Raw genomic sequence first — 21750 nt, 5'->3', positions numbered from 1 at the left:
AGCTAAACACCTGAACTGTTTTGTGGCAAAATCTGATATGAGTTGAAGAAAGGCTATTGTTACAAATTTCACTTAATATTACTTTGCATAAATATTAATGTGTTTGCTGACAGAGGCTGCCTTAGCTACCATACTGGTTATGTCATATATGTACTTTTATGTTTACTTTGTATATTTTATTTTTTTATTTTTATAAAATCTTAAAAGTTCCAAATTCCAAAGTACATCTTCCCACAAGAATTATAGCCCTGATATGAAAGTCAAGATTCCAGGAAAGAATAGTATTGAGTTTGCTTCTGTGTTGACTGTATACTTGAGTTAATATGTATAAAGCATATGAAGAAAATAATTTCATTCCCCTAATTCCTTTATTCTGATTTTTTTTAGAGTATGTCACTATTTTCAATAAATATAAAAGTATCCTGAAATTTTACTCAGTTTTTTTATTTTTGTTTTCATATTAGAGGTTGAGGAGGCAAAAGAACAAAATTACTTAAACATAAAATGTGAAACTAGGAAATCACATAATCCTACTGAGGACATAGCTAAGTACCACAGCTAAAATGGGTTGTCAGTTACTCACAGAACCAATCAGCAGTAAGGCCACAGCTAGGTCCCAAGTCTTGAGATTCCCAACTTCCATTTCTCTCTGTGTATCAGCAGCATGGTATTTTCAGTTCTCATTTCACTTAAATTTCTCACTGTTCTCTAGTAACAGATGCCTTCCAAGGCTAAAAGGAAACATTTTATTCTACTATACAAAAGTATAATATGTACATATATTATCTATGTAATAATATAAACTGATTTGTGCAAAAAAGCAGAATATCAATTTTGTTTTCTAGGCAAAGAAACTATTGCTACGCTAGCTTAAATTTGCTGCAGAAAGAGCAGGTGAAAGTGCACAAAGAGACCGCATGTGAAAGAGTGTTTGGAGGAAAAGGAAACAAAATATGCACAGAAATAAGTGATATATTATGGTATCAAATTTCGATAAGTACTCAGGATGAAGATTAAACATGAGAAGGAAATAAATAAGGGATGTGAAGATGAGAGTGGGTAAATGCAGAAGATGGTAGTCAGAAAAGGCCTCAATGAGATCACAGTAAATAAAAAATATAAAGTGAGTAGATCACCACTTATGAGGATGTCTGGGGGCAAAACGTTTCAGGCAAAGGCCCTGAGGCAAGAATGGAACTGGCATGATCAAGAACTAGCAAGAATGCTAGTATGTCCTTCCTTTACTCTGAGTGATGTGAGATGCCATTGGAGGGTTTGGATAGAGGAGCAACTTATTCTGGCTTATGTTTTTAACAGTATTTATGTTTCTGCATTGAGAATGGATGGAAAGAAGGAAAGGATGGAAGCAGAGAGACCAGTCAGGGGGGTCACTGCAGTAATCCAAGAAAGAGATGATAGTGGTTTGACCACGGTGGTAGCAGTGGAGGTAGGGGGAAGTGCCCAGATTCTGTATATATTTTGAAAGTAGAACTAATTAAATATATTGGTAGACTAGATGTGGAATATGAGAGAAAGAGTGATGTCATGGATGACTTTTGATCGTTTCTATTTTAACTTCAATTGTCAGGATGAAATTAACCAGTGATCTACATAGGAAAGCCTGTGGCATAGCAGAATTAGGAGAGGGTATGATTTTCCACATAGATTTGAGATGTCTATTGGATATCTAAGTATGATGTCAAGTAAGCACTTGGATATATAAATCTGGTGTCAGGAGAGACGATTAGGCTAAGAATATACAACATATGGATGATATTTTAAATGTTATGAATTCACCAAAGGAGTGAGTTTTTTGAGAGAAGCTGTTAGAGGATTGAGCATTGGGACACTATATCATTTCAAGTTCAGAGAGATGAGAAAGAACCAGCAAAGCAGGTTAAAATGAGTGGCCAACAACATAGGAGAAAAAACAGGCAGATAAGAATGCTTTCTTGTAAGGCAAGTGAGAAAGCATTACAAGAAGGGAACGAACAACTGGATCAAAGCTGCTAATAAGTCAAAAGTAATTTGGACTGAGAATTGACTATTATACCTAAATGTATTCTATTTATTATATTTTAAAATATATTCATTATATTTGAAATGAAGAGGTCAGCGATGACCTTGCCAGAATTAATTTTAATGAAGTATTTGGCTCAAAAGACTAAGTGGAGTGGATTCAAGAGAAAATAGCAAGTGATGAGTTGGAGAAAGGACTCAAGGTAACGCAGCAAATGTTGCTGAAAGAAGAAAACAGAGACATGCGGCAGTAGTTGCAGGAGAATGAGTCAAAGAGGTTGTCATTTTTAATAGGGGAGATTACACGTGATTGCCAGTATGCATTTTCTAGAAGAGAACAGAAAACAAGCGATGCAAAAGAGAGAGCAAAAAATCACGAGTGGTATCCTAGAGTTGACAAGATGAGATGGAATGGAGTAGTTGGCTTTAGGTAGGAACATGGACAGCCCATTGCTAGGAACAGGAGAAAAGACAGTGTTTGTGAGCTTATGGTGGTGCTCTTCCCGTTGCACCTGTTTTATCAACAAAGGCCGTCTTGCTGAGAGGGAAGGTGGAAAAGGAGATATTGGAATTTTGAAAAGAGGTCAGTTAAGAAAATGAGAGAATGAATGAAATGGGTACATAGATTTTTTAAAAATTTTATTGAAGTGACATTGGTAAATAAAATTATGTTGGTTTCAAGTGAACAGTGCCTCCAATTAAGGGCTAATATCGAAAATATAAAGAACTCATGTAATTCAACAACGAAAAAACAAACTTCAATGAAAAAATGGGCATAGGACCTGAATAGACACTTCCCCCAAGAAGATGTATAAATGGCCAATGGACTTATGAAAAGATGTTCAATTGCACTAGCTATTAGGGAAATGCAACTCAAAACCACAATAAAAGACCACCTCACACCTGTTAGAGTGGTATGTGGATTTTAATTGTGTGGTAGCACTTGAAGTTAACGGTCATGAATTTAGTTTGACTCCAATCATTATAATGTATGTTACCCTCCAGCCGTGTACAGTATGCAGATGCACTTGTGCAGTAAGTCTGGGAATTGCCAGGTGAGTATAATAAAATAAAAGGAGGATGTGATTTACCTGAGGTGGTTTGTAAGGAGTTGAAAATGATTGGACTTGGAATTTAGTTGCATAAGGAGAAAAATAAAGGTATGAAGGACTTGAAAGAAAGCAGAAGGTGATAGGATTATGACTTATAGGGCCTGGTGGAGTTAAAGACTTTTAGACTTGGTTACCAAAGGGAGATGGATGGTGGCAGAAAATCGAGCTAAGATTATGGAGGGGCTCTAGTTATCGGTAATAACAAGACCAGGGGAGGTAGTGGCTTAAGTAAAGCAAAAGGCAATATCACTGGGAAGAGGAGAGGGCCGGGAACAGAGAGGCTTTGGTGTTACAACCACTGAGACAGATACTGTAATTACCAAAATTGTGCCGGAAGTGGTGTTAGCAAATATAACAATAATGTGGCGGTTGAAATTTTAGATTAGAGAGAGAGCGCCCTTGAGATTGGTGTTTGACTAGAGCAAGAAGGGGAATGAGTCAGATCCAAAGTTGAAGGTATAGGAAGAAGAAAGGGAGAATGCGCTCTTAGTGGCAGTGAGGGACATGCTGCCTCTAAACCCGGGGTATGGGGGAGTAGCATGAAAACGACCACTGGATGCTGTAGGGAGAACAAGGAAGAGTCCTCAAGGGAGAGAAAAAAGGCGCAGGGGTTGGAGGGAGCGCTCAGAACTCTGGGTTCTCATCTGACCCCCGGAGCACCTGGCCAGCTGAGGCCACCAGAGCAAAGGCAACATTGGGGCAGGGGAAGAAGATGATTCAGAGCACATTTTGCTCCCAAGGATGTAGAATAATTACAACCAAGGGATTTCAAATCGTTCTCGCAGTTCAAAAATTTTTATCAGTCATGCTCACTACGGTAAAATTTTCATTGGCCATGTTTCTCCCAGGGCCCCGTGATTGCCATGTGACTGGGGACCTCGACCCTCTGTCCCATGTATACCTAAGGTCTTGTTCCTCGGTCCCACCCACTCTTTGCTGAGGCTAGGGCCCATTTCACCTAAGGGATGCTGCTTCAGTCCTCTAGCCAAAGAAAAACAAAGCCACCAACAGAAACAAGCACATTTGAAATGAAAATCTATATGGTTAGACTTTTCTCTGCCATATAACTCAGATAAGAATGCCCAGCCCCCATCCAGTGGAAGGCTCTGGGGGAGAGAACGATGAAAAGGTTGATGGTTTCTGTTAGAGCATTGACAGGTGGTCTTTAAAATCTGTTTACATTTAAAATCTAGGCAGGAAAACGTTTGCCCAGTGAATTTTGTTATCCTCATTTTTTTTCTTTCTTCTGTTATCGTGGTCTAATAAAAGATGCATCAGAAGTAAACATTCAGAACTCGTCAGTCTTCAGTTTGAATATGCAAAGTATTAGGGTTAAATTTTTTTTCCCCAAGACACCTTGATTCCAACCTAGAATAAGTTTTGCCAATTGCCAGACCTTGAGGAATAGAGATTCACTATAAATTCTTTTAATTTTGAAGTCAGAGGGCTTTTTTAATAGTCTTAAGTGTAACTTAATTATTCACATGAGAAAATTGAAAGGCAAAGACAGTGACTTCCCAAGGTCGTATGCCCACTGGGAAGGAGCCAGGATTAGAATCCAGGATTCCTGAGTTCAAGTCTCCTTTCCTCCTCATCTTATAACTTTTTAAAGAGCAGCTCAGGAGGCTTAATGTCATTCCCACAAAATAGGACATGTCCCTTAGATATTATATAGGGTTTCTTTGGATTGAAAGAGGTGTTTTACTATAATCTGTTAAAGTCAGAAAAAGACAAGAACCATATGATTTCACTCATATGTGGGATATAAAATAGAAAGCAACAAACAAACAAACAAACAAACAAATAAAAAACCTCAGTGATACAGACAACAGATTAGTGGGTACCAGAAAGGGAGGAGGGTGAGAAGAGGATATAGAGGGTAGAGGGTCAAATATATGGTGATGGAAGGAGACTAGACTTTGGGTGGTGACCACACATGCCATCTACAGATGATGTACTATAGGATTGCACACTTGACACTTATATAGTCTTATTAACCAATGTCGCCCCAATAAATTTAATTAAAAAAATGAAATTTAAAAATAGAATTTAGATAAGTTCTTATTTTTATTCCAAATGGCTTGTTTTGTAAAGTAGCCCTTCTGATTATACACAGCCTCTGTATGATTTATGCATGAATAGACCTTTCTCAAATTTGTTCCATTGTGTTCAGTCAACAGTGTTCAATTATATCTATGTTAATAGGGCACATATTCACTTCAGAAAAGCCAAAATATTTCTGGGCTTTTGGGGATTATTTTCCTTTGCAGGTCATAGATGAAGTGGATGGACAGGATCTCAGGAATCATTATTTCTGACTTTTCATTGTTGATTTTATAGCCAGAAAGAGCTTTGTAATCTTTCAGCATATTTGTGAATTAAATGAGAGGAAGTTCAAAGCACAGAACATTGCAAACAGATTCATACAAAATTTACCTTCAGTGGAAAAGGGGAATAATAACACTATTCTACTTCACAGGAAAATATTAAGCAAGAGCAAATAAAGTATCACAAGGCACTACATAATTTCATTGTTTGACATGTTAGTTTTTGAATTTGATTGCAAGGCATTAGATTGCCAGCAATAGTGGGAAAAAGAAATTTTAAAAAGATGCCTGGTGTCATGTAGCTAAATTTTTATTGTAATGATCTTTTACATCAGTATCTCCAACTAAGTTTTAAAATGATAACCCAAATTAAAGTTAATCTGTTATGCATTTCTATTAATTTATTAATACCAATTATTACCAGGTTAAAAATCTTAAGATATAAAAATCTCTTCTTTTAGAAGGAATACTATTTAAAAATATCTAATAGATGCTGGTGATCTCAAGTAAATAGTTTTAAAGTTTAACATAGATATACTTTTGATCACCATCTTTTCTATTTCTGATGATAATTCTAGAAAAATTGGAATGAATATATCATTTTTATTTTAGCATTGGCCATTGAAATCAGTCCTTTTACTTTAAAACAGCTGAAAACGTATTCATGAAACAAATGTTTACTTTGTCTTTGGTATTCTAAAGCATCTAAAAACTTTGAAGGAATGTTTCAAATTGATTTTGGCACCTCCAAAGTGTGGGTCAGTATGTAAAGTTATTTTTGACATAAAAGACTGTTTTAAGTGATCTTGGTCTTCAGAGGCATTAGAGGTGTACCATTCCTTGATATCTGAGAGTTGTGTGTGGAATCAGTATTCATACACTGCATACAGCAACTGCAGTACATCAGGATTTATTGTGATCCAGTGGATGAATGAATGAATGAAAAAAAACCTGGAATGAGGGAGGACCCCCAAATCCAATAACTCTTTTGAAATAAATGAAGAATTGAACCTGCTTTTAGGAAATATACATAGGTACAATTTGAAGAGGAAAAATATAAGCGAACATTCCACATTCTTCACATTAGTTAAATCCTCCTAGCTTACGACTCTCATGCTCTTATCCTTATATTGTGATATCCTAGACATGGCTTTCCTTGTCCATGACCAGATTCTATGGAGGCACCCAAGATTCTGGGTTCTGGTTGAAGAAACATCTCCATATACAAATGCCTGTATCTTTTCAAGGGTGCACATTTTTCCTGTTTTTCCATTTTAAAAGTACTTTACATATACCCAAATAAATGTTATTAACCAAAGAAAATACACAAAAATATATTTTTCTTTATATTATTCTATTTCAATAATATTAATACAATTTTGTATCCTACTTTCTTTTCTTAAATTAATAGGGACATTTTTTGTGTTAATGTAAACTCTTTATAAACTTGAATTTTAATACCTAAATATTAGCCCATTAATTGGATATGCTGTAGATTACTATTGCCCATAATTAGTCATTTAGTTTGCAGATGATTTTTTATCATTCTGGAAAACACATCGTTGAGATGAAGTTCTTTGTACAGAAAGCACTTTGGGTTTGAATGATATGCTTGTATTTCGCTCATTGATTCCTTTGTCATACTGACCGTGTACTCGCTTTTGCTGGACAATACAAAGATGAGTACCTTCTGCTTTTAGAGAATTCACTGTCTATCTAGTAGTGGCCAAATGATAATAAAACGACTACACAGAGTAATATGGGGAGATGTAGAAAGCCTTCCAGGGATATGCATAGGTACAAAGGCACTGGGGTTAGTAGGAATGTTTATTACTAGGGTGCAAAATATGAGGAGCAAGCTGTGGGAAAGGATTTAACCAGAAAAGTAGAAAGAAGAAAGTTCATGAAGGTTCTTTAGTGTTCTGCTAGCACCCAAGTTATATTTAAGTTGGAAGTTATGAGTTCCCATTAAAATATTTGTGTATAGAAAAGACAAGATCAGTTTGGATTATATATTGGGTGTTGGGAACGATGCGAAATAACATTTTTACTAAAATAAAAAACGGTCATTTTAATATTAAGCCCAAACCCTGAGGAAAAAAAATAACTTATAGAAATATAAAAGGAATGGCTAAGAAGTAAGTGGCATGACATGATTTTGGAACTTGTTCAAGTTTTAAAATGTATGCATAAACTATAGCCGGCATATTAGGTATCTCTAGGAAGTGCTCAGAGAAAAGTCTTTCGTCCTCATTAAAGTGTATTTACTTATGGTTTGTTCATTTCCTTGCTGCCTATCTTAGCTCAATAGTAAATAAATAAATTAAAATTTTAAAAGAAAATTGTGAAAACAAATAAATATATGTAGTCTCTCTTATAGAGAGTTCCACAATCTTATTTAAAAGTTCGGAATGTCCAGTAAGAGAATTTCAGCTGTGCATATCGAAACACTAAACCCATTCCCAAAAATGTGTTTCTGTATTTATGATACAAGTTGTAGAAATGTGATCTACCTGGATAGAATATAGTTTTATTAAAAACATCCATTTCAAGGGTTAAATACAGAGCATAGAAAAAAGTATCAGCTTATGTCTGAGCCTGGGAAAGAAGGAGCACAATGTCATATCTAGTCTTTGTTAAGTGTCTTTGGAGAACCAAGCAAGAGTCAGTACGTAAAAATTACCTTACCTTTTCAGATTTTGCCCAAATTTGATAATGAGACAAATGCATAATGGTTATTTTATTTTACTCATAATTGTATTCAACATATCAAAACAGATTTCCCCAATACCGATTTAATGGGAATGACCCAGAGGTGAAGTAAATTGCCATAAAGCAAGTAATACACTGTCAACAGCCTGTAGCTACTCATGATACAGGCAGAAGGCCAGTTACTTCATCACTTTCTGTTCGTCCCTAGGTTCCACAGTACTGGATGCATTATAAATACTGCTATTAAATGCTAGAATGGAAATTTCCTGTGTTGGCTGGGACATAAAATATATAAAAGAAAAAAACTCAAACAATAACATTTCCATATGGCTTTATGATCTTAGTTGTATTTTCATAGGCATGAAGTGTCTGTAGCTCAGCAATAGAGATTTTTTTTCCCTGATTCTATTGTTTTTGTTCAATAAAATAAAAAAAAAATAAGGCTAAGCATCTTCTATCTGCCAAAAAACTTATGATGTGAGCTTCCTTGCTACATTGTGGAAAAAGTCCCAATTCATACTTGCATGCCTTCAAGCTTTCTTAGAGCACCACTCAGGCGCTCCCTGAAACGGTGCTGATAGCTTTATCCTTTTTGATATATCAATACTTATACTTAAAAGATTTTTTTCAATAGCTCAATACGTTAGCTCTGGGCTAATGTAGTTAAGGATAGATATTTTCTGAAAAAGGAAATAAATGCAGTATAATTAGCCCTGAGTTATTTATTCCGTGACTACATATATGTTCAGCAAAAGCCTTCTGGATAGTATCTGTCGTCTTTTTGTGTTGTAGTTGGCAAAAAGCCATTATTTAAATTAGCTTAGGCAACTGCATCTGTTTTGCAAAAGAGTGTCTTATGATTGTGAAGGCTTTAAATTAGATTTTAAAAGTAACATTTGTATTTTATAAAAGTAATATTTTTAATCCTACTTTTAGCTGGCATCATTGTAATGTAGAAATAATAGTTACATATGCTAGCATTATGCAAAATTGGCATAATGTCTATTTAATATCTGCATCAGGTTATAGAGGAACACCTGATGCATTGAAAACTAACAGGAACTTGACCAAAAATGTGTCCCAAATTCTTATATTTAGATAACTCCTACCTTGTGGGGCCAGTTTTCTCTGTGAAAAGAGAATGAACAAAATAAGTCATTTCTGCTTCTCTAGCAGTTTATTTGAAAATTATGTAAAATTGGTGGGTATTAAACACTACTATGATTAAGTCTAATGCCACACTCCACCCTTCTTGACCTAACAAGGACAAAATAGTCTGGACAGCCCCTAAGAGTACCTCTGGGGCATGAAAGGTTGCCTTTTCCCACAAGTTAGCCTCAGATTTCCTGGCTGCATGAGCAGCACAGGTCAGGCTGAAGGACCTCTGAGACATAGCTGGGGCCCCTATAAAGTCCTCGGCCCGCCGACCGCAAGTCACTTGCCAAGCTGTGCACCCTTCTGTGTGCAGAAAGGAACACTGTTTGCTAATTCATCTGCCAGAGGGCATGACTCTTTCCTAATCCGTATGTCCTAAGAGGCACCTTTTCCTATTCTGTGGTTGGCCCTTCCCCTTATTGGCCCAGTAGTGCACAGTCGCAGAATGCTGTGTGGTCCTGGTTGGAGGCACACCTTCTCCCACTCAAGGGTAAGGGTCTTTTACCTGCCTGACTTCCCATAAAATAATTGCATTGTATCAGAACCTTGGGATTCTCCAGACAGGGAATAATTTGGCCAACATGGTGCTGCCTATGCTAGAAGATACAACTGAAGATCTAAATGTTTTCAATTATGTGATATGCAATAACTACAGATATATTATTAGTTAATCCACATATGTATATAGATGTAGTCGTGTTTGTGTACTACAGATTGTCAAAACTATGCTCAGTGTTGTTGAGAGGAAAATCAGGTGACAATCCTGACCCTGCACTTGTCTTTTGCCTTCTACTTGGCTACCCATCGTTTCTCTCCACACCACCCCCCATTCAAGTCAAAGTATAAGATATTCAAAAATTATTAAAGTATCTCTCACTCTTTCTCTTTCTCACTTTCTCTCTCTCTCTCCCTCTCCATCCTGTCTTTTTTCCTCCCTTGATGCCAGCCTTCCCTCTCTGTTAATTAAATAACAGAGAGACCTCTCTGCCAGCAGCCCAGGCTGTCCCATTTGGCATGATCAGCAGGAACACTCTGAGCTTCCTAAGCATCATGGCAAGGCAGTCACAGGACCCGAACTAATGGGCCTTTCAACAGTGTCCAGAAGACTTGTGATTTTATTTCTTAATCCTCCGTGATCTGTATGGCTTTAGAAATTGTTGGCTGATATAATTATTTTGTAATGTCAGACTGTAAGTTAAATTAGATTACTAAATCTTATGTAGATATTTAGACTTTTGCTGAGAAACAGAATGAGCACATATTTGGTAGGCTTTTTAAAGTGTAAGATGAAATAATAAAAGGTTATAAACAAGTGTGTGTATAGGGCTTTATGAAAAATGAATACAGCATACAAATGGTCATTTTTACTTCCTATATTCAGACTTTATCATACTAGAGAAAGCAGAAAAGTCAGTTTTTTGAAATCTGGTGAAAAATGGTAGAGTCCCATGGCTTTTCTTAGAGAACATTACAATCATTAGGGAATGAGGATTTCTAGAGTTCTTGGAGTCTTTATCTGAGTCATACTCAAATTAAGTTTGCTGCTTGTAACTTACCACAGAGCACTGATGATGTATAACCGAATGAAAAAGGTGAATACATGTTTACATGCGTGTTCATATGCTTTCATAAAAGTACATGGGCGTTATGCAAATACGTCTTTTCATCACTTAATGCCAAAAGATGGCATAGCTCTTTACAACATCTTTCATTATTATCTTGTGAACTTATGGTGCCACAATCTTTTTGTAATATCAAACTTGTCATTTAATATCTAACGAGGCAAAAATTGCCATTTGTCTTCCTTAAGCCTAGAGATACATTTTGTTATGTAAATAATATCATCTTCATTGATTTAACCTAAAATTTGTCTAAAATATCTACGAAAATTATAACAAGCCTGTGAACACCTCCTACATCCATTAGACAAAGGCCTTATAATAACTTTTCTTTATGTTTATTTGTTCTTTTCAGGAGAAAGGAAGACAACAGTGTCTTGCACAAAAATCATGAACAAAAACATCAGCATCGTAGACAACAAGAAATGCAAATACTTGACCAAGCCAGAGCCACAGATTCGCAAGTGCAACGAGCAACCATGCCAAACTAGGTGACCCTATCCCACCACTCAATAAGGCTTTGTTTGGCCATGACATTGCTGGTCTTTAAAACACACTCAAAATATTATTGAAATCACAGTTTCGTGAAAACAATGCAAGGGATCTGTACCAAAATATAAGGTTTTAAGTAAGCAAGGCCTCAGAAAGAAAGAATTGATGGAACGAATATTGATGCATCCAGGCTTGGATTCGCCTTCCCTGTAACTGAGCTCTCCACAGTGTGAAAACCACTGCTAGTTGGGATCAGGGAGAGTCATTAAAATTGCTTGTTAACCTGTTGGTCAGCTCTTCAGAAATCTGGTTATTGGGTTGAATGGAGCTATTCATTCCTGAATTCTTTGAAATGGTGTTTTGGGACTTGCCAAGGGTGATATAAACCAAAGCAGGACTGACTGAGACTCAGTCCCCTGCTTAACCATGGGGACGGTGTGGTCCTTCTGGATCCTCAGCTGGACCCTTGCTTCTCCCAGAATTCCCAACACAAACTGCCTGACTCCTGACTTCTTATCACCAGATTCCTGACCTGGGTCCTAGGTACTGTACAGTTAGTTGTTTTTGTCCCCTTTGACTTCCCCAGTGAGTATTAGGCAACAAAGGAGGCAAGAAACTCATGAGTAGAGGACAAAAACAGCAGTGCTGAGCAGCTGAAAGTGGAGTAGAAAGAAGCCATGTTTTGGTAACCTTCAGAGACAAGTGAGTGGAACCTTAGCATAATTTTAGAGCAGGCTAGCAGCAAGGCCGTTTACAATGGTCTTCATCACAGGGCTTCTGAAAAACTTGATGTTGACCTTGAGTGGGACTAAGCCCCAGTGTCAAAAGTCCTGAAAACTTGTAGGGATAGAATAACAAAAAGAATGAAACCGGATTGATTCCTCCAGAATATAAGAATAGGAACCTTTCTATCCTGACACTCAGAGGTTTGTAGAAGCTCAATGAGTTAGCGTGTAGTTGTGAGTCCTTAGGGAGTCAAGCAGAGCATCAGTCTCCTCTCACAATAGTTTCTGCATTGGAATCAGTGAAGTTTTACATTCTGGAACTTGGATATACAAAGAATTTGGAGCTTTGTAGCGATCTATAACTAATAGCATCTTCATAACCCTGCATCACAGTGAGTAAGTATGGTCAGTGAAAGGGGCGGGGACGAAGTTGCCAATTAACTCCAGGCTTTTCTGTCTTCAGTAATCTCTTTGGGAATGAGTGCCATGCAGGCTAGTGCCCAGTTCTTCTGTTTTCCTAACCCCACCCCTACCTCTTCTGAAAAAGCACTGCATCCTGAGTTTCCTCAATTTCTGCTTATTGCAAAACTCAGGAAGCCCTTCGGATCTGGTTCGTGCAATGTTAATGAGAGCTTAAAAGAATTTGGAAAATCCTTTTTTCTTCTACAAAGCTGACATTTTGAGAATTGCTTTTCTGTAGATTCAATGTGTCTCAGGTGTAAAAAATTGATTACCAACCTTTCCTTCTCTCCGCATTCCTGCTCTAACAAGCCTACCCCTCCCCCAGGCAAAAATATGCTTCTAAAGAATATGACAGAAGAATGATAAATAAAAGAATGTGCAAGAGATAAAAGTACATTACAATACTTTCAGTAATGTTATACTCCTGCCCGTCTCCGTGCTTTTTAGCCTAACTCCATAAATAGGTCAACAAATTAAGCTTTTTTAGAAAGCAATGTAGTAATCAACAAGAAGGGTGACTTAAGGAATTACTGTTACCTACAGTCAGGTCCTTGGGTCATTTGCATTTAGTGTTGGATAGATAAAGAAGCAGTGTTTTTGGCCTTCGCCCTATCAGTTAAAGAACCCAGATCCTTTTTGTCATTATTATTCCTAAGAATTATCTTCTCTTTATTTCTTTTAATAGATACTAAAATGCTAATTTCCCTTGTGTTAAGTAACTTATTAAAATATTTGAAAACATTTGTTTTATATACCATATAACTTTTCCGCATGGATGAAAGAACAATGGCTTTTTGTGGCAGATCAGGAATCTTGGATGAGCTGGAGTGGAGGACTACGTGTAGTTGTCGCTCCCTCACTCAGCCAGTGAAGGATTGCAGTGTGCAGTGTACACCATTTGCTGTTCATTCACTGACCTCAGTTATAGTGAGAGAAAATGCCTTGATAATGACTTGGTAAAATGAATAGTTTTAAAAGGTCAGTACATTTCTGAGTGAGGAATTAGTTTTACAGCTGGAAACTAGAAGTCTTTATTAGTATTTTCCTTCTTGGAAAAGGAGGCAGTATACTGTGACCCACCGAGAAGCAATGTCAGTGAGGTTAACCAAAATTTTGGCAAGTAAGATACGAACATGGGCGATTCTTAAGGGTCATCACAGGAAGGCTTTCCAAGGCTTACTGGCATCGCACAACCTTTATTTCTCCTGCCTCTTCTTTGTCCCGCCCTAGTAAGACTCATTCTAATTTTCGTTCCCATTTATTGAAAAAGTCACCAACTGGTCTAATGGAACTCTATGTGCCAAATATAAAATATATAGATGCACTAGCAAAAAGCTTTGTAAAAAAGAATCTTAAAGATAAAGAAATAGGATAATTCCAAGTTAGATAAATTCTATAATACAAATGTTTTCTCTCATTACAATACATTTTGCATGGTAGTTCTTATTTTTGAGCGGTTTTCACAAGGAATGGAAAAAAGTAACTTTTTATCATTATATGAGGGATCTCTAAAATTAATTTTATTTTAAAAATATGAGGTTCCACGAAATTGCAGATATTTTCCTTTTTAATAATGTCTTCTGGATTCCGTAGTTGGGGAGAAAGTCCAAAGATGTGCTTAAAGCGTTGTGCTTATAGCATGGGTATCCTTAAGCAGAAAGATGAAGCAGAAGCTAAATGAAATTGGAAGATAAATGTACACTTTAGGAAAAAGCCACTTGAGGACTCCAAAGCAAAATGGTAGGTCTGCATCATATTTGATAGGCCCACAGACGAGAACCTTGCTAGAGACGTTACTGGAGTGCAGATGTTATCATGAATTTTTAAAAATTTTCAATAACAGAAGCTTAGAATTATTTAGAATTAAACCATCATACAGACAAGAAAACTAGGCTGTCAGAGGGTATAACATCTCAAACTTTGGCTCATTGCCAAGAACACATGGGCTCAAGTAAATTTGAAAGAAGTGAGGCTATTTCTAGAAAACAGGGAAAGAAATATAAATTCCATCTCAAATGTTTAATGCAAAGCTATTGTATAGAAAGTTTTATGGGTGCAAAGAAGAATAAGGCATTGATGTCTGCCTTTGAAGGCCTTATTTGCTAATCAGGAAAAGGAGATTAAGTCCTATAGGTAGCTTTGAGCTCCTCTGCTTCCCTAGAAAATATCTAATAAGTGTTATGTGAGAGCTACAAGCCAGGTGACAGAGGGCAGAGGAGAGAACACAGTCCCTGGGGGTTGGATGGAGAAGCCCTTCTAGGAGGAAACTGGCTGTCAAGGACCTCGGCAGCGGACGCCCCACAAGAAAGTGCCATGAAGTGAATACAGAAAGTGTTTGGGGAACAAGCTGAGCATATGGTTGTTTTCTAATTAAGTGGGTGATGAAGCTAGAGAAATCTATAAATACGTATAAGTGATTTATAAATATGCTGTAAGATGTATAGTATATACTATATACTGAATGCTTATTGTATGTCAGATGGTATGCTAACAGTTTTACAAATGAGAAAGTGGAAACTTAGCCAGCTGTTATGTATTGTTTTAAGAAAGTGCACCTCATAAGGAACCCAGAATTCAGCTCAGGCTCTGACTGCCCTGCGCTGTACAGAAACAGGATTGTGCAGGTAGTGTAGTGGGGGATTCAGATCCCCCTATAATGTTGTCCAGATCGTGGGAAATGCAGAGAGGGATTCATTGACAGGAATCTTTCGAATACCAAATTTCATGAATCACTCTTCCAGCATAGGCCTTACTTCCTTCCTGATATATATTTGAAGCGTTGTTTAAATGCCTAGTCTTGAGGGGAAATCCCAGTTCATTAGAAATGGTAGATATCGTTAACTTGTTTTAGTGACTTCTGCTTTATTTTTAGATGGATGATGACAGAATGGACCCCGTGTTCACGAACTTGTGGAAAAGGGATGCAGAGCAGACAAGTGGCGTGTACCCAGCAACTGAGCAATGGAACTCTGGTTAGGGCCCGGGAGAGGGACTGTGCTGGGCCTAAGCCTGCCTCTGCCCAGCGCTGCGAGGGCCAGGACTGCATGACCGTGTGGGAGGCAGGAGTGTGGTCAGAGGTGCAGTACACACCCGTTTATTTTCCTTTTTCTTTTTTTTACTCTTGGCTTGTAGAAGGTCATGTCGTATCATGTTCAGAATCTCTCTGCACAACAGTTGATATTTTTCAATGCCATCTAATGATTTTGCTGATAATAAAAAAAAAACCTATGTGCTCATTATAAATAATTTTGAAAACAGGAAGGAACAAAATTATTTACTCTTTATTCTGTAAATATGGTAACGCGATTAAGAGCATATTTTATGTTTTTGAATTTAACTTTTTCATTTATATGTCATGAATATACTCTTAAGTGGGCACATATTAAAATACACATTTGACTTATTATCTATCCTTGAACATTTAAAAGGGAAAGGAGAAGAAAGGAATTAACATTTAACAATCATTTCCTGTGAGCCAGGACTGTGTTTTTACTTCATATTTAGTATATTGTTTATATTCAATCACCAATGCAAGAAAGTTAACAGTTTTATCATTTTATAATGTAACTCAGAGGAATTAAATAGCTTACCCAAAGGCCTACCTAAGTGGTAGAGCTGGTATTTGAACCCGGTGCTGTCTAACTCACTGTACCACACACCCACTAGCTTGTAGCGTGTAGCATATGGGTGTATTCTGTGCCAAACTGTATGCTTTGTTTTCTGTTTTCATGGCTCATATCTTTAGATAATAATAAACACCAGTCATATCTCCTGGCTGCTCTGAAACATATTAGGTGAGTATGTGGGAGCATGCACACGTGCACACATACTCACATTTCTATTCTTATACACATGTTGAAAAACCAATGCACACCCATAGCCAGAGCCAAATAATCCATGGCTTAATTTCAGAATATTAGATAAGATATAAAATGACAAATAAGAAATGCTAGGTTGCAGGAAGTACCCATTCTTTCGAACATGATGATAAAGTAGCTTACATAATAGGATTTGTAAATATTCTTCAATGAACCCAATGTCCCCAAAAGCACATTAGCAAATAATGTGACTTTCTGTTGTCTTACTTTCCTGAGCTATACCTCGCTGTTTAGTAGATTCTTCTTCATGTGTAATGTGTACTTTTGAGAATGAATGCACTATTCAGTTTTATATCAGTATGAGTCAGTTCGATCTGGAGAGAAGATTCACATGAGGATCAGGGAAACAAAAATACCCCACCTCCAGCCTAACCATAATGTTTGGCAAACTCTTCAGGAGGAAATGGGTCAGAAATATTCTACTATACAGATTTTGGCACAAGCTGGGTGAAATGATGTGTCTTAATGCAATATGCCAATTAAAAGATGGCCCTCTTGTTTTGATTTAATTTAAAAATTGATTTTATGGGTCAGGGTTAGTTTCAATTGCAAAAAACAAAAATATAAATATTAAAATGCCAAATCACACATGTAGTCTACTTGAAAGCTCAATATATTCAAACACAAGCCTTAAGTTATGAGATAATTACTTATTTGTGCAAAATTCAGTATATTTAATGCATCATTAACTCCATGCTCAGGAACATTAACTCCAAGTTTTCAGGAACACAACTGTTGGAATCTGCATGGTTACTCCTATACTCCATCATTGCTAAATGTTTACCTCCACCTTTTTCTTTAGACCTTTTTGAGATGCAAATATAAATTAGATTTTCAAGTTTTGCCATCGCTCTCATTTCCCTCACCCTCCCCTGTCCCACCCAATGCCATTTTAGTTCGTGTGTCCAGATAGTATATAGTCAGTGATGATGTGTACTTTTGTAAAACTGAGAACTTTATACATATTCCATAATGGGAAGCTTAAATGTAAATGACAGGGTAAGTTGCACCTAAGAGACTGGTGGAATATACATGTGTGTTTTGTATCTGTTATGTCATCATTGTCAATCAAGCATCAGTTATTTATGAAGTAAACTATTTTTGAACCAAGTTATATTTCATTTCATACAGCCATTTAGAATGATTTCTAGGGGTATATAATTATGTAAAGGAATTCTTTGGTTTATTTTTGCTAAGATTTTCTCTGTTTTAGTTTTAAGAACAGTTTGTGAAAAATGACATTCAATAAGAAATTGAAAGCAACAAATGAACAAGATGAACAAATTAAAAAAATTAAAACTCATAGACACGGACAACAGTTTAATGGGTACCAGAGGGAAAGAGGGGCAAAGGAAGGTAGATAAGCGTAAAGGAGATTGAATACATAGTGATGGAAGGAAATTTAACTTTGGGTGGTGAAGATAGAATGCACTATACATATTATTGAATTGTACACTTGAAACCTATATAATTTTATTAGCCAATGTCACTCCGAAAAATTTAATTTAAAAAATTGTCATTATTTACAAACATTTCTTAAGGCTAAAACAGAGTAAATCTTAGCAAAACTAAAATAATGATTTTATTACGTAATATATGTAAAAATTTGATCTCAATCAAATTTAGTATTTACATTTGATCATTGTATATTATCTGTTAAAAATAATCCTTATGTTTTACTACGGTCTGCACTAATGGTTCTGAGTTGCTGAAATCCTTTCACCTCCAACACTGTGCCCTAAGCTCCATCTACCCTCTGATACTGGTACATAGCCTGTTCTCCTTATTCTTTATTTCTTTATTCTTTACTTGGCCTTTATGTGAGTTATAGGCTTATGAGAGATGATTAGAACCAATACTCAACAAAATTTCCTCATTCGACTGTATCTCCTAGTCATTGACTTTATCCAAACTCTGATGTTATCTTCCAGTGCTCGGTCAAGTGTGGCAAAGGTGTCCGTCACCGGACCGTGAGGTGTACTAACCCTAGAAAGAAATGCGTCCTCTCCACCAGACCCAGGGAGGCTGAGGACTGTGAGGATTACTCGAAATGCTACGTGTGGCGAATGGGTGACTGGTCTAAGGTGAGAATCATTCTGTACATTCTTAGTGTTAGTTTCAATAATGTCGGCATTGCCATGGATATCATTACCATGCAGTATGACATTTAGGAGAGATGGAGAGTAGAGGTAAAGATCGTGGGATGTGTACATCCCAGGTTCAAATCCTGCCTGTCTGTTGTGATCATGATCTCTATAAAACTGCCTTACAGGTTAAATAAGATAAAATATATAAAGCACTTAACACAATTTTGATACAAAAGAGGGGGGAAGTAGACAGGGTAAAGGGGGTCAAATATGTGATGACAGAAAGAAATCTAACTATGGGAGGTGAACACACAGTGTAAATATATATATGCCTTACTGCTAAAGTGTACAGCTGAAACTTACTGGATTTCGTTAACCAATGTCACCATAAAAAAATAAATTAATTAAAAACAAACAAATAAAACAAACAAAAAAAACAAAGAAAGCTCTCAAAAATACAATTTTTGTTGTTTTGTTGCTAGTTGTTCGTCAAAATATTTTTGCATAAAACCTATCTAATAAGTAGAATACTATTGAATAAGTCAATTTAAAATAGAACTAAGGAAAGTATCGCCAGAGCTAAGCAAAGAAATTCCCATATAGTAGGTAAAAGGCATTCTTTTTCCCACCAACACTGGGGTTGTGTTTAGAAAAAGTGGGAAGGAACACAATTCTTGAAGCCTTTGGTCAAATCAAGTGGACACAATTTATTCATTGGCAGTTGAACAGTAAGTTTAATACCGTGATAATAATAATGCTTACTTAAAATTTATGAATAAAGTAAAGTTATATATAAATGAGCTGTAGAAAATAGTCACATGTTCACTCTACAAAGTATTAATAAATTTCATGGTTTAAGATAAAATTCTGATCATATCTAGGTGAAAACGGCTCTTAAATACTAGTTCTCAGAAATATAAGTATTAACCAAATGATCCCCAGTGCCTTGACACATTTAGCTGTGATATTATATTCCTGTTGTCATGGGATCATAAAATTCCAGGCCTTAGAAGAGAGATAATAAATCCTTTCTCCTTCCCTTTTATTATATAAATGAAAAAAAGGGGGCCTGCCAGGGCATGGTGGGGAGTATGGTGGCTATTCAATAACACTAAAAGACATTCTAGAAGATTCTTTTCATTGTATAATGTACTGTGTTTAGCCAGTTTGCCCAGTGTTGCCCCAAAAGAAATCTGTAACATTTAAAATCTGTTTTCTTGTGATTATTTATGCCTTTCCTCCCTAACACAAGTTTACATATTAACATGGCATCTGAGTTTTTAGTAAACTGTACTTTCTTTCCACTACTGACAGCATTCAGAGTATTGGGACTCTTAAAGGGTGCGTTAGTAAACTATGTAAATTAATCCCTGATTATGGAATTGGGAAATGTTTAGCCCAATCCATGCAGCTTTTAATTGCTGAATCATATAAGGAAACTCTTCCTTCAGAGTAAACAACTTTCAGTAAACAACTTCTCTAAAACAACTTTTAGAGAATTCTAAATTAACCACAGATAACTTTTTTTTTTTCAGGGTTTATGCTTCCCTAACTGTAAGAGAAAAAAATAGAGTGGGGTGATAGGAAGAGACAATGATTTGGAACTCAGGAGACATGGGGACAGTTTGGACTATCTCATTGTGCAGATGGCCAAACTGGTTAATTTGAATACCTTTGTGTCTTTGTTTCTGTATGAGTGAAATAAAGAAATTAGACATTACTATTATTTTCTAGCTATATGTATATATAAACTCTTCATTCAATACTGAAAGTATAAAATAGGATGAGAAAATAAAATACTAGTTGGAGGGGTGTGGGGTCACCTATTGCTCACTTCCAGTTGTAAGAACTCTGCTTTTATTTATTTTGGCTAGTAAAATTCTGGGTGTTTTCCTTAAATGAAATGATTCTGCTCTAAGGACAAGTTTTAAAATCACTAAAATAGATAAGCTGTATTTTTCCAACTTTATTAATTAATAGAAATATTCTAAGTGATAAATGTTGTTAACCTCCAGTTAACTACAAAAAACCCACAAAAATGATAATTGCAAAAAGTAGAAGATCCAGGTTTTATTGTAATTTATGACACAGAATTGTAAGCTCCTACATTGCAGCTAATGCTAACAAATTCTATTTGTATGATAAATACCATTACTATTAGTTAAATTGTGCCTATTATGTATCCTCTGGTTAAATCTTAAGCAAAATCAAAATTAACTGGAAGGTCATAGAAAATGTTAACTTTGGTTTTTCATGCTAAGCCTGAGAAATATATTTAAACATTTTACCACATTTACATGAATGATGTAATTTTTAAATCTACCAGGATTTAATTCCTTCAAACTAATTTTGTTGCATTACTATATTGCTACCCAGCTAGAACATAACCACTGTAAGGAAAGAAATGGATAGCCACAATAAATATTTATCTTTATTCCGTGACTTTTTACCTTTGTTTGTTGGACTGTTTGTTTATTTGTTTAGAAGATCCAGTATGTTGCATTTTTTTCCCTCCTTATATAAGTCTGCTTTTCTCCTTAAAGATGTTTTCTCCTTCATTCGTAACTAAATCTTGGCATTACAGATTCAAACAGCATGCACATATTAAAGCCAGTGGCTCCATGTCAATGTCACCTCTCCTTGTTTACTCCTAAGATATCACTTTCATGTTAAAATGAAGACCATCCCAAAATAATTACAGAGAAAAAAATAATGCTGTGATTTTTAAGTTTCAATGATTAAAATATTAATGGACAGAGGAAACATGTAGATCTCTTATTCTTATCATCTCTGACCCTGCAATAAGAATAGCAGTATATGTGTGCAATTGTGGGTGGATTTCTGGGCTCTTCTGAGGTCACTTAGTCTGTTAGTTTCACTCAAGTTCTACTAATATATTTAAACTATTGATAAGCAAACATGGACTTAAAATTCAGCCTAGGATTCTTTAATCTAGAATATTCAATGGACTATCCATAAAGTCTAGCTCTGAAACCCTGCTTTTTCCTCGATACTGTGGATAAATTACTAGAGAATCACTGTCTAAAAGTCATTGACCACTATTGGCTAAGGTAATATTGGCTAGACAGAGGCTTACTAAGAATATGGCTTTATGCCTCAAACTGTGTTCATTGCATTCGTATCAGCTTTGTGGTTTCTAGC

At 36.2% G+C, this 21750-nt stretch overlaps 1 protein-coding gene across 1 annotated transcript in view; it reads left to right on the top strand.

The window, feature by feature from the left end:
• ADAMTS19 (ADAM metallopeptidase with thrombospondin type 1 motif 19) overlaps positions 1-21750 on the top strand; it is a 214067-nt gene that overhangs the window by 174164 nt on the left and 18153 nt on the right. Inside the window, exons 19-21 of the mRNA XM_039880005.1 lie at positions 11300-11435; positions 15496-15700; positions 18433-18585. Coding sequence (XP_039735939.1) covers positions 11300-11435; positions 15496-15700; positions 18433-18585 — 494 coding nt within the window. The remainder of the gene's footprint in view (positions 1-11299; positions 11436-15495; positions 15701-18432; positions 18586-21750) is intronic.

Source organism: Pteropus medius, unplaced genomic scaffold (genome assembly GCF_902729225.1).
Source record: "Pteropus medius unplaced genomic scaffold, Ma_sr-lr_union100, whole genome shotgun sequence".
NCBI classification, from domain to species: Eukaryota; Metazoa; Chordata; class Mammalia; order Chiroptera; family Pteropodidae; genus Pteropus; species Pteropus medius.
Note: the sequence above shows the minus strand (reverse complement) of the source record. Positions and strands in the feature narration are given on the sequence as shown.